The sequence below is a fragment of the Arvicola amphibius genome, chromosome 7 (assembly GCF_903992535.2).
Source record: "Arvicola amphibius chromosome 7, mArvAmp1.2, whole genome shotgun sequence".
Classification (NCBI taxonomy): domain Eukaryota; kingdom Metazoa; phylum Chordata; class Mammalia; order Rodentia; family Cricetidae; genus Arvicola; species Arvicola amphibius.
In genome coordinates, this window is record NC_052053.1 from 56,852,532 (window position 1) to 56,865,342 (window position 12,811).

At 38.5% G+C, this 12,811-nt stretch overlaps 1 protein-coding gene across 9 annotated transcripts in view; it reads left to right on the forward strand.

Moving 5' to 3' along the window:
- LOC119818587 (spermatid perinuclear RNA binding protein) overlaps positions 1 to 12,811 on the forward strand; it is a 139,598-nt gene that overhangs the window by 95,684 nt on the left and 31,103 nt on the right. For all 9 annotated transcript variants that reach the window (XR_005286163.1, XM_038336132.1, XM_038336133.1 and 6 more), the window contains 3 exons: positions 1,617 to 1,709; positions 2,751 to 2,950; positions 8,170 to 8,328. Coding sequence is in view for 8 of the 9 variants with exons in the window: in XM_038336132.1 (XP_038192060.1) it covers positions 1,617 to 1,709; positions 2,751 to 2,950; positions 8,170 to 8,328 (452 nt within the window). In the remaining variant the exon portion in view is untranslated. The remainder of the gene's footprint in view (positions 1 to 1,616; positions 1,710 to 2,750; positions 2,951 to 8,169; positions 8,329 to 12,811) is intronic.

Sequence of the window (12,811 nt, forward strand, 5' to 3'; positions counted from 1 at the left end):
AGGACTAATAAAATAAGCCACAGAATCTTATCCATATAGCTGTCATATATAAATCTACTTAACCCACTTATACTTTCTAGTCAGTTAGGGAACTGCTTTTAATGTAAAGAATGAGTGGAGCAATGATTGAATAAACATAGTTCTTTTTTTTAAAGCTTTTATCTCTTAAATATTGTATTCTAGAAGACTGATATACTTAAAACTATGCAAACAAAACAGTGCTAGGTACTTGTTGGAGAACATCAAGATTGACCTGACTGGAAAATACTGACTCAAGCAATTGCTGAACTGTTCATGCCAAGGGACAATAAATCTTGATAGTGAGAAAATAAAGAATTTCACTGTGGGCATGAATATCTTGAACATAGTTTTTCTTAGGAAAAGTCCCGTGAACTAGTTTTTAAGTTGAAGATGGAATTCCATTAATGTACTTGAACAGGCAAATGACTTCTTCTCCTTTGAAACTTGGGCCGCAAAGCTCCCACCTTAAGCCTGGGAGTATTGCTGACTGGTTGCTTAATCTAACTTTTTTTTTTTTTTTTAGGTTCCTTTCCATTATGTTGTTTCTAAGTCTCATGTTAAAATACTTTATAAAGTAGAAGACAAGGTGGAGGTGGGGTGTCTGGTAATGGCCCTTTTATTTTCCTTCTGGTATTTTCAGACAGTGTGTCTGTCTCTGCATAGTCCCTGCTGTCCTGGAATTTACTATGTAGACCAGGCTATCCTTAGATGTAGAGAGATCTGCCTGCCTCTGCCTTTGCCACTGGAATGTTAAGCTCAAAGGTGTGTGCTACCATCACCCAACACTTGATAATAGTCCATTTCTTCCTCCCCTCCTCCCCCTCCTTCCCCTCACCTCCCCCTCCCCCTCCTCCTCTTTCTCCTCTTCCTCCTCCCCCTCCTTCACCTCACCTCCTCCCTCTCCCTCCTCTTCTTCCTCTTCTTCCTCCTCTTCCTCTTCCTCCTCTTCCTCCTCTTCCCCCTCCCTCTCCTCCTCCTCTTCTTCCCCCTCTTCCCCCTCTTCCTCCTCTTCCTCCTCCTCCCCCCCCTCCCCCTCCTCTTCTTTCTCTTCTTTCTCTCCTCCCCCTCCCCCCCTCCTCCTCTTTCCTCTTTCCTCTTTCTTCTTCAATAGGGTTTCCTGTGTGGCCCTGGCTGTCCTGGAACTTGCTCTGGAGACCACTCTTGACTTCAGATCTACCTTCCTCTGCTTCCCAAAAGATACTGCCTGCTATATGTCTTCTTATTATGGAAGAGGGATTCTCTTTCAGGTGTATTTTACAACTCTTAATTAATGTTCATTAGGATTTGTTTCTCACATAACCTCTCTCAACATCTTTCCATAGGGAATTAAGATTTAGCATATGAATTTTAGGACAGAAGCATCCAGACCATAGCATAGACATAGACATGTATATACCTGAATAAATGTAGAATAGGTATTTGCAAAAATGATAATAAATGTTTTCAAAAGAACATTGCATATTCTAGATTATAAGTATGGTGTTTTAATTGGTTGTTGAAAAACTTGTGTGATATTTTTGAGATTTTTTTTCCCACTAAAACATTAAAAGAATCCTCGTTTTAACTGACAGTGAAGATTTCAAAATTATTTTTAGGTGTTGGAGCTTCAGCTCTAAAGAGGCCGTTTGAAGATGGATTAGGGGATGATAAAGATCCCAATAAGAAGATGAAACGAAATTTAAGGAAAAGTATGTAAATTCTTATTCTTATTGTGGGAACTAGAGAAGGTTTATAACTTTAGAAAAATAAGAAATGAAGAGTTTCATTGACTTGAATTAGAATTTTAAGAATAGACCTGAGCTGACAAAATTGGTAATAGAAGAACTTTGAGTTTCTAAGTTTCATTGCTTAAGACATCAATGCTGACAAATAGAAATTATTGGGACATTATTTTTACCATCCTATTAGTGTAAGAAATTCAAAGATTACTTTCTCATGGAGTGAATGTGTATTTGTATTTTAAAATTCTCATTTTTGTAAACATATGAGATATTTAAAAACATTGCTTATTTTATGTCTATGAATGTTTTGCTTGCATGTATATATTTGTATCATGTGCATGCCTGGTGCCTGCAGAAGTCAGAAGAGGGCATGAAGTACACTAGTGTAACATGAGGACCTGCTTGTTGGGGGTTTCTGTCCTCCCAACAGGTCCCACAGCCAGTAAATCTCAAAGAAATTACACAGCAATCTATATTAATGATAAACTGATTGGCCCATTAGCTCAGGCTTCTTATTAACCCTTATAACTTATATTAATTAACCCATTATTCTTATCTATGTTAGCCACATGGCTCAGTACCTTTTTCATCGGGGTAGATCACATCTTCTTTGGCGTCTGGGTAGGACTGGGGAAGAAATGGGCTTCCTCCTTCCCAGATTTCTCCTGTTCTCTTTGCCCCGCCTCAACTTCCTGTCTGATTGTCCCGCCTATACTTCCTGCCTGGCTACTGGCCAATCAGCATTTATTTAAAACATAATGGACAGAATACAGAATTATCCCACACCACCCTAGAAGGTGTAACAGGTGGAGGTAACAGGTGGCAGTGAACCACCATGTGTGTGAATGCTGGGAACTGAACCCATGTCTTTGCAAGAGCAAGTGTTCTTTCTTATGTGCTGACCCATCTTTCTAGGTCATTACATGGTTAATGGAAGCTACAGATGTATAATTTGAAGCAAAATGTCTTGCTAATTAATTTCTGTTCTAATTTCTCTTTCTCTCATAGTTCTGGATAGTAAAGCAATAGACCTTATGAATGCACTAATGAGATTAAATCAGATCAGGCCTGGGCTTCAATATAAGCTTTTGTCACAATCTGGCCCGGTCCATGCCCCAGTCTTCACAATGTCTGTAGATGTGGATGGTACAACATATGAAGCCTCAGGACCATCCAAGAAAACAGCAAAACTTCACGTAGCAGTGAAGGTACAGTATTCTTTTACTTGCCAGTGCTTCCTTTGTTTTGTTCAGATAAAGGGCTTGTGTGTATAAGACTTTAAGGACAGTAACATAGAAACTTCTTTCATCACATCACATTTGTTGTTGTTGTGACATATGTTGATTGTATGCAATTTAGAAAATATAGAAAATATATCACTAGCATTTCTAAGGCAAAGATAATATTTATACATGGTACACTGTTTTTGGTGATGCTTTGTTCTTGAGAATTTTTTTTTATAGGGAATAATAATGAAGATATTTTGAATGATCAATTGTGTAAGTAGATAATGCCCAAATAATGAAATATCTCAATAAATAAATATGATATGTTGTAGATTAATGCCAAAATGTCCCAGATCATTTATGTACAATGAAGTCTGATTTTTATTTATTCTGTGATTAAGAATATATGGTATAAAATAGAATTAGTCTGTTTTCATGGATATTACATTTGCTAAAGCAGTATGCTATATGCTAAGGTAAGAAGAGTTTATGGAGCTTAGTGTGGATAGGATGGAGATATAAATAATGCATATATGGAAAGTGTATGTTATGTTAGTGATTAGAACTATACAGAAAAATAGTAACAAAGTGATAAAGATACCAGACAGTGTATAGTCTGCTTTGTTTATAAGTTGGGTGTTTAAGTATAATGAGGATATGAGTTTAAAATGAGATTGTAAATTGAACCCAAGACTTAAAAGACTTAAAAAAACAGAGTTTAATAACTGCTTCAGTTGTTTTCTATTGCTGTGATAAAGATCAGTGTGGGCAGGAGAAGCTTACATCTTATACACAGTTCATCTTGAAGGGACGACAGGAAACCTGGAGAGAAGAAGTGAAGCATAAGTAGGCCATGGAGGAAAATCTGCTTACTGGTTTGCTCCCTGTGGCTTTCTCAGTTTGCTTTCTTATATATCCCAGGGGTGGCATTGCCCGCAAGTGGGCTAGACCCTCCCACATCCATCAGTTAAAAAAAAGCTTCACAGACTTGCTGACAGGCCAATCTTATGGAGGCATTTTCTCTTTCTTTTTTTGTTTTCCAAGACAGGGTTTCTCTATAGCTTTGAAGCCTGTCCTAAAACTAGCTCTTGTAGACTAGGCTGGCCTTGAACTCACAGAGATCCATCTGCCTCTGCCTCCTGGGATTAAAGGCGTGCACCACCACTGCCCGGCCTCTTTTTGTCTTTTGAGACAAGGTTTCTCTGTAGCTTTTTGGAGCCAGTCCTGGAACTTAGCTCTGTAGACCAGACTGGCCTCGAACTCACAAAGATGGTCTCTCTCTAGGGGCATTTTTTAAATTGAGGTTTTTTCTTCCCAGATGACCCAAACTTGTGTAAAGAAGACAAAACCAAAACAAAATTCACCATCGCAAATGAACTGTACTGCATACCCTGAGAATGAACTGCAAGTTTAAAGCTAAATTCTGTAGCCAGTGAGACAAAAATCTTGTGAAATAAACTATCTGTGACATAAAAAGTCAGTTGATTTCTGAGAGTCACAGTTGTGGTTGTATAAGATTCAGGTGGGCATTTCTTCTTGGGTAGATCTTTATAAAATAGGAAACCAGTTATCCTTAATGGATTGTCTTCTTTTACTTTATACTTCTTTTACTTTTTCTCATAGCAACTTGTAGTTAAATTTTTTTATGTCGTGAATTAGATGCTATATTTATTTGATGCAGTATAACAATATTATACCATGATGGATTATTTTAACCTAAATTTTGATAAATAGGGGGAGGGGGCTTATATACTTAGAGTTTCTCAGTTTGCTTTCTTATATTCCAAAGGTATATAAGCACACATCTGAGGCATTAGTTATAATTCTAATGGAATTGGGTCAGAGGAGCAAGTTAACATCTGTTGTCTGAGGTTTCTGTCCTGCCTGGTTCCCTCAGTTGTTAAGTACCAAAGAAATCACACAGAGGTCTATATTAGTTATAAACTGATTGGCCCATTAGCTCAGGCTTCTTATTAACTCTTATAATGTATATTAGCCCATTATTCTTGTCTACGTTAGTCACATGGCTCAGTACCTTTTTCAGCGAGGCAGTCACATCTTGCTTCTTCTGTGGCTGGGCCAGGACTCCTGAGGAATGGGCTTTCCTCTTCCCAGAATTCTCCTGTTCTCATTGCCCCGCCTCTACTTCCTGTCTGGTTGTCTCGCCTATACTTCCTGCCTGGCTACTGGCCAATCAGCGTTTATTTAAAACATAATTGACAGAATACGGAGCATTGTCCCACACTAAACATCCTTTTTAGATGTTTCAGAAGTAGATGGCTGTCATGCTTTTTCTCTTTTTCTCCTTTTTCTTTTTTGTCTTTGTTGCAGTTCAGGTAGAATGTGCAGTTGAGTAGTATACCTGAACTTTGTGAAGAGATGAGATTTGCCCATTTTTAGCAGTCACTCAACTAGATTGCTGATCCACTCAGGAAAGGTGAAATAACTGAATAAATTGGCTTTGGAGCTCTGGATGCTCCTCTGTGGATAATTTGTTTGGCTTATGGTGATTATTCAACAGTGTTATATGAAGGTGTAGTCAGAAGTAGCCTGTGGTCCATTCTGTGTCTTCCCATTCTTATACCAGTTTGTGTACTATGTAGCTATGTTCTAGAGTTTGCTTGCTGTATTGAGGCAAAGAGGTCTTTCCAAGGTTTTCAAATTTTAATGTTAATGTTTTTAATGCGCGCGCGCGCGCGTGTGTGTGTGTGTGTGTGTGTGTGTGTGTGTGTGTATGTATGTATTGGGGAAGAGTGTACATTGTGATGGAATGAGTGTGAATGTGACTGTCAGGACAGCGTGTGGGAGTCTGTTCTCTCGTTCTATCTTACGGGATCCATGGATCAAACTTCAGTTATCAGATCTGGCAGCAAGTACTTGTGTCCTCCATCGTGCCTAGTACAAGCTTTCTAGGTAGCTTTTATTTTACATCTGGCTTTGTTTTTTAAAAGTTGGCGTTTCTTTCTCTTTTTAGTTGTCATGTATGTTTGTTATAGTTTAGAATGAAACATCCTTAATTCTGACAGTTAGAAATAATAGTAGCAGTTTTTACATTTAAGTGCAGAAAGTGTATATTTTTTCCTGAGATTTATTTTTATTTAAACGTACAGTTCCAAAATTCAAGGACATTTACCTGTTTGACTTCATGTATGCCAGGCAAGAATTCCACTTTGGAGCTATGTTTCTACCTTTTATTAGCTATTTTAAAGATTTATTTATTTTTATATGTGTATAAGTGTTTTGCCTTCACTGTGTATGTGTGCTGTGCCCACAGTGGTCAGAAAAAAGTGCTGGGTCCCTTGGAATTGGAGTTACAGGTGGTTGTGAACCACCACATGGTTGATGGGAACTTAACCCAGGTCCGCTGCAAGATCAACTAATGCTTTTAATGGCTGAAGGTCTCTCCAGCCTCTGTTATTAAAAGTAGTTATTAGGTATCTATTTATCTTGAAAGCGGATATTGTATCTCTCAAGAGATAATACACCACTTTTATAAATTGTAACTTGTGTTAACAAATAAATGGCTTAGGACAAGTGAGAAGAGCAAAGGAAGAAGTGGTATTCAGTGATTATCATTGAGGTTTCAATTGCTATTAAATTGAGAAACCTTCTCTCCCCTGCTGTGATGCTGAGATTTGAACTTAGGCCAGTACCCGAATTCCAAGCCACATCCCTCTGTGTCTTTGTAATAGAAGAGACAAGCCCCATTGTTGGTGATGCTTGACTTTGACTTGTGGTGGGCATTATTAATGTTAGTTTTATACCCGTATCTCTTGTCCTGGGTGAGATTATTCAGGGGGAGAACATTATTTTCAGAACTCATGGGAGCAGGTGTTTTCTTTATGAAATATTGATGTACTAGCCAAGTGATGTTAGTGTACTTAGTGTAAAGTGCTGTCTGAGTACTTTTAGAACTTAAGATGTTAAAAGGGGTTCTTGACTTTATGGCTAAATAAACTTAAGGAATTTATTTATGATGAGAATGCCAGATTCTCCGTATGAATTGGATGAGTTAATTTCTTTGCACAGAGTTCAACTTAAGCCCCTTCTTTTGTTTTTGGCGGGATTACTGTTTTGTTTATATTGGTAAAATCTTTTATATAGCTGTCATTTTCTGCAAAGACTTTTTTTAAAATTTGACCACTTGTAATATCATTTTGAGTCACCTATTAATTACAATAGGTAAAATGGAGAAATGACTTTGCTTATATATTCCAGCAACTAAAAACTGATCTTTTAGATCTTTACTCCTATATCCATGGGCATATTGTTTTAATTAAAGGCTGAGAGAATAGCTCAGGGGTGGGCACGTACTCATCCTGGCAAAACCTTGAGTTTGATCCTTATCACTCTCTTTCACTTAAAAATAAAGTAAAAAAAAGTTTAGTCAGTAACTCATTTAATCTACTTTTGAAGAGTTTTAAGATACTAGTGAATTCATTGTCTTGTTTACTGTAAAAACAGTGTAATCTGTAAGGAGTGGTCAAAGATGATGTACATGTGCTTGCACATACCTTCTTGCACAAAAGCCCACATAGGCAATATTGCAAAAGCTTTGTAGCTATGAAGCCTTGAGGAGACACATAAACAAATCTGGAAATTGTGGCTCTATTGGCAAACCAATTTGAAGGTAAAACACAAAGTAAAACCAACCAAATACGAACAGAATAAAGCAACAACAAAAACAACTTTGGATTCTGTCCCTTGGCCAATTTCTCAATAGTTGTCACAGAATTTAAAGGTGAGTTGATCCATTCTTCTGCTTTATAGATGGAGAGATTGAAGACCAGAGGAGAGTGATAAGAGTAGACTTTAAGGTCTTTTTTTCTTTCTAGTTTCATTTCCTTTTTTGGGTGCTATTTGAATGCCATCTCCCCCCTCCATTGGATAAGCTTGACAGTGCTGTATGTTCTCGTTATCATTCACCTCCTAATTAAATGAACTAGCAGTAATTTTAGACTTGCATTTCTGAAGTCTTTGAGCTAGGTACTCTGAGGAAGCTTTCCCATTCTCATTCAGTGATACCCTGGTACATGGGATGGACTGAACCGAGGATTCATAGGTGTAGTACAATCTTGTTCTTCACAGGTGTTTCTGAAAACTAAATGTTACAGATTCTGAAACCTTTTTACATCAGAATTTCAGCTGTCATTGTTGATCTTTAGTAACTGAATAAACATGTTTTAATGGGATTTGTACAGGTTTTACAGGCAATGGGATACCCAACAGGTTTTGATGCAGATATTGAATGTATGAGCTCCGATGAAAAATCAGATAATGAAAGCAAAAATGAAACAGTGTCTTCAAACTCAAGCAATAATACTGGAAATTCTACAACTGAGACCTCCAGTACCTTAGAGGTATACTTGTGTTCTTTTCTTCTGTAGAATATAGTGTGAGTGCTGTGGAAATCTTAGAGATGTGGAAAAGAGTAAGTGTCTCACAGAGGCATATATTACTAATAGTTTGAGTGGTACTGAGTATCAAACCCTAGACTTTGTAGGCAAGCACTTTACCACTGAGCCACAGCTGTAGCTCTCTACTTGATTACTTTGCTTTGTTTTGTTTTCTTTTCCTTTGGTTTTTCGAGACAGGGGTTCTCTGTAGCTTTGGATCCTGTCCTGGAACTAGCTCCTATAGTTTGAGGCTGACCTCAAACTCACAGAGATCTGCCTGCCTCTGCCTCCCAAGTACTGGGATTAAAGGCGTCTGCCACCATCGCCTGGGCTGTTTTGTTTGTTTTTGCGACTGAGCTTCTAGTAGTCCACACTGGCTATATAGTTGATGTTGACATTGAACTCCTGCTTCTACCTTCCAAGTGCTCTGATTACAGGAGTATTGTCACAACATTTGGCTTTGTTTCTGGATCCTAACTGGTCCCTCAAGGGAGTGGGTGAAAAGGCGCAGTGTCAACAATATAGACAGCTAGAGTTAGGTAAACGACAAACAGCAGACTCATTTATTCGGCAGTGGGGAGAGCCTTGTATACCCTCCTCCTAGCACCCAAACTGAGGTCTGATTTTGTTGACGAGTGGTCACCCCTCATTGGCTAGGCATAATCAGGACCTCTGACAGCACCTGTTGCTAGGCTTTCAGGCAGACTCCAGGTTGACTCACCTCTCTGCCTGTAGGCCTTATCTTCCTACATGGCTCTCTACCTTAATTTTGCCCAGAGATATTTCTGAATATATGTATGATGACAGCCATATTTTCAAATAGTTGTACATCTTGATCTTCTTTTATTGACCTCCTAAAAAGAATGTCACAATACCTGTAGAAAAAAATATATGCTAATTTAAGAAGCCTACTAAACATGGAAGATACTTCTAAAAGGACTATCAGTACTAACTGAAGGACAAAACCTAAAAAATTTAGTGGAGGAAACAGAATTTTCTGAAGTGTGTGCTAAGCAGGGGCACATGAGGATAAGTTCACCATTTAATTTGTACATCCTTACAGGAGGGTGTAGACTGCCCACTGTGTATTTAAGAATCAGACTATGGAAAGGGGGGGCTGGAGAGCTGGCTCAGTGGGTAAGAGCATTGCCTGCTCTTCCAAAGGTCCTGAGTTCAATTCCCAGCAACCACATGGTAGCTCACAACCATCTGTAATGAGGCCTGCAGGAAGTATACTGTATACATAGTAAACAAATAAATATTATAATAAAAAAGTGTAAAGAATAAAAAAAAAAAGGAATCAGACTATGCACTAGTGATCCAATAATAGAATGGGATGAATCTAAGTACTGATTATGTGTAGTACATTGAGAGGAACCCATGTTGGTTGCATTCCCTCTGAAGAACTGGCTTTGGAATAATAGCAGAAACTCACATTTATTTTACTTTTTTGAAGAAAGGTGTTTATTTGGGGAGAGGAAACACACATAGCAGACATGGAGTGTACAGAGAAAAAGACTCTGCAAAGCAGAGGGAGGACTCAGAAAGCTGAGAATCCCAGTCTCTTCTCTAGGGGTTTTAAAGCTCCTGAAGATCTTCTTCCCCAATTGAGGGTCAGCCAGTTTGAAGAAAGACAGGATGGTTGATTGACTCAGAACTGTTGTGTGACGTGTCCTGAGCAGCCTTGGAGGTTGTCCTCTCTCTCCATATTTATTCAGTATAGTTCTTGATGTCCTTGCTAGAGCATTAAGACAAGAAAAGGAGATCAAGAGGATACATATCGGGAAAGAAGTCAAACTCTCACTGTTTACTGATGATATGATTGTTTACATAAGTAACCCCAAAAATTCTACCAAGGAACTTCTACAACTCAGAAACACTTTCAGAAATGTAGCAGGAAACAAGATTAACTCAAAAAAATCAATAGCCCTCCTGTACACAGATGGTAAAAGGTCTGGGGAAGAAATCAGAGAATCTACCCCCTTCATAATAGCCACAAATAGCATAAAATATCTCAGAGTAACTCTAACCAAACAAGTGGAAGACTTGTATGACAAGAACTTTAAATCTTTGAAGAAAGAAATTGAAGACACCAGAAATTGGAAAGATCTCCCATGCTCTTTGGTAGGTAGAATTAACATAGTAAAAATGGCAATCTTACTAAAAGCAATCTAAAGATTCAATGCAATACCCAGAAAAATCCCAGAAAAATTCTTCACAGACGTCGAAAGAACTCAACTTCATATGGAAATGCAAAAAACCCAGGATAGCTAAAGCAATCCTGTACAATAAAAGAACTGGAGGCATCACAATCCCTGACTTCAAAGTCTACTACAGAGCTACAGTACTGAAAACAGCCTGGTATTAGCATAAAAACAGACAAGAGGACCAATGGAACTGAATCGAACACTCAGATACTAATCCACACACTTTCAAACACCTGATTTTTGACAAAGAAGCAAAAAAAAAAAAAATCAAATGGGGAAAAAGCATATTTAACAAATGGTGCTGGCATGACTGGATATCAACATTTAGAAGAATGAAAATAGACCCATATCTATCACCATGCACAAAACTCAAGTCCAAATGGATCAAAGACCTCAACATAAAGCCAGCCACATTCAACCTCATAGAAGAGAAAGTGGGAAGTATACTCGAAAACAGAAACAATTAATAAATGTGACCTTCTGAAATTGAAAAGCTTCTGGAAAGCAAAGGACATGGCCAATAAGACAAAATGACAGCCTACAGAATGGGAAAAGATCTTCACCAACCCCACATCAGACAGGTCTTATCTCTAAAATATACAAACAATTCAAGACATTGGTCATCAAAAAGAACAAATCATCCAATAAAAAAATTGAGTACAGACCTCAACCGTGGAATCTAAAATGGCTGAAAAGACACTTAAGGAAATGCTTAACATCCTTAGTCACCAGAGAAATGCAAATCAATACAACTCTTGAGATTTCATCTTACACTTATAAGAACGTCCAAGATAAAAAACACTGATGACAACTTATGCTGGAGAGGTTGTGGGGTAAAGGGAACACTTCTGTATTGCTGGTAGGAATGCAAGCTGGTACAGCCCCTTTGGAGATCTGTGTGGTGATTTCTCAGAAAATTAGGAAATAACCTTCCTCAAGTGCCCAGTAATACCACTTTTGGGTATACACCCAAAGGATGCTCAATCATGCCACAAGGACATGTGCTCAACTATGTTCATAGCAGTATTGTTTGTCATAGCCAGAACCTAGAAACAACGTATATGCCCCTCGAATTCAGCAGGAAAAAAAAAATGACATCTGAATTTTGCAGGAAATTGGATGGAGCTAGAAAACATCATTTTGAATTAGGTAACCCAAACCCAGAAGGACAAATAATCACATGTACTCACTCATTTTAAACAGAAAGCAAAGAAAACCAGCCCACAAATTACAATCCCAGAGAATTTAGACAACAATGAGGACCCTAAAGAGAGACATACATAGATAGAATCTACATGGGAAGTAGAAAAAGACAAGAACTCCTGAGTAAATTGGGAGCATGGGGAGTTTGGGAGAAGCTTGAAGGGAGGGGAGAGGCAGAAAGGGGAACAGAAAAATGTAGAGCTCAATCAAAATCAATAAAATTAAATCAGAAAAAAGAAAACAAAATCACAAAGTTGCTGCCTCAGTTACAAGAGTAAGTAATTGTTAAGGACTCAAGTCTGTAAATCCCTGTCAGTAATTGCTTAGCTCGATGTGCTGCAACCATTGTGTCCTGAAAATGCACCACTGCAAAAAGCAAAAAGCTAGGGTCATAGTAAGGTGCTCCAGGTAAGTACAATAATGCGAAGTCTTTCTGGAAGGAGTGGTTGTTCCTGGTGCATACACTTAAAGCCATGTAAAATTAGAATACTGCAGCAAGAACACTTCTGCAGGAGTGGAGGGAACAGGTATTCGAAGGTGAGCTGCCATGTCCTGGAGTTGTAAGTACATGTTTGAGCAGTGCCAAGTGGTTTGGTTGGTATTGAGAACACTGCTGTAGAACACTAGTTTCTCCTAGGTTGCTAAAGAGGATAGGTGGAGAGCATTCAGTCTGAGGATTCGTAGAGACAGGATCTCCCCTTCGTCTGAGCATTGGTAGATAAGAGCTCTCTAGTGACTGGCTGCTCTGTTTCTCTGATCTTTCAGTCCATCCATCCAACTCCCCCCCCCCCCCCCCGAAAAAAAAAAAAAAAAAAAAAAAAAGGGTTTCTCTGTAGCTTTGGAGGCTGTCCTTGCTCTTGTAGACCAGGCTGGCCTGGAACTCAGAGAACCTGCTGAGTGCTGGGATTAAAGGCGTTCATTACCACTGCCTGGATTGATCTTCCAGTTTTCACCCCTGATAGCTGACTCCAAGTTTTTATTATTAAGATCAATTAGAATTTGTACTACAGAGCAGTGTGAGCTTCTCTCATAGCAGC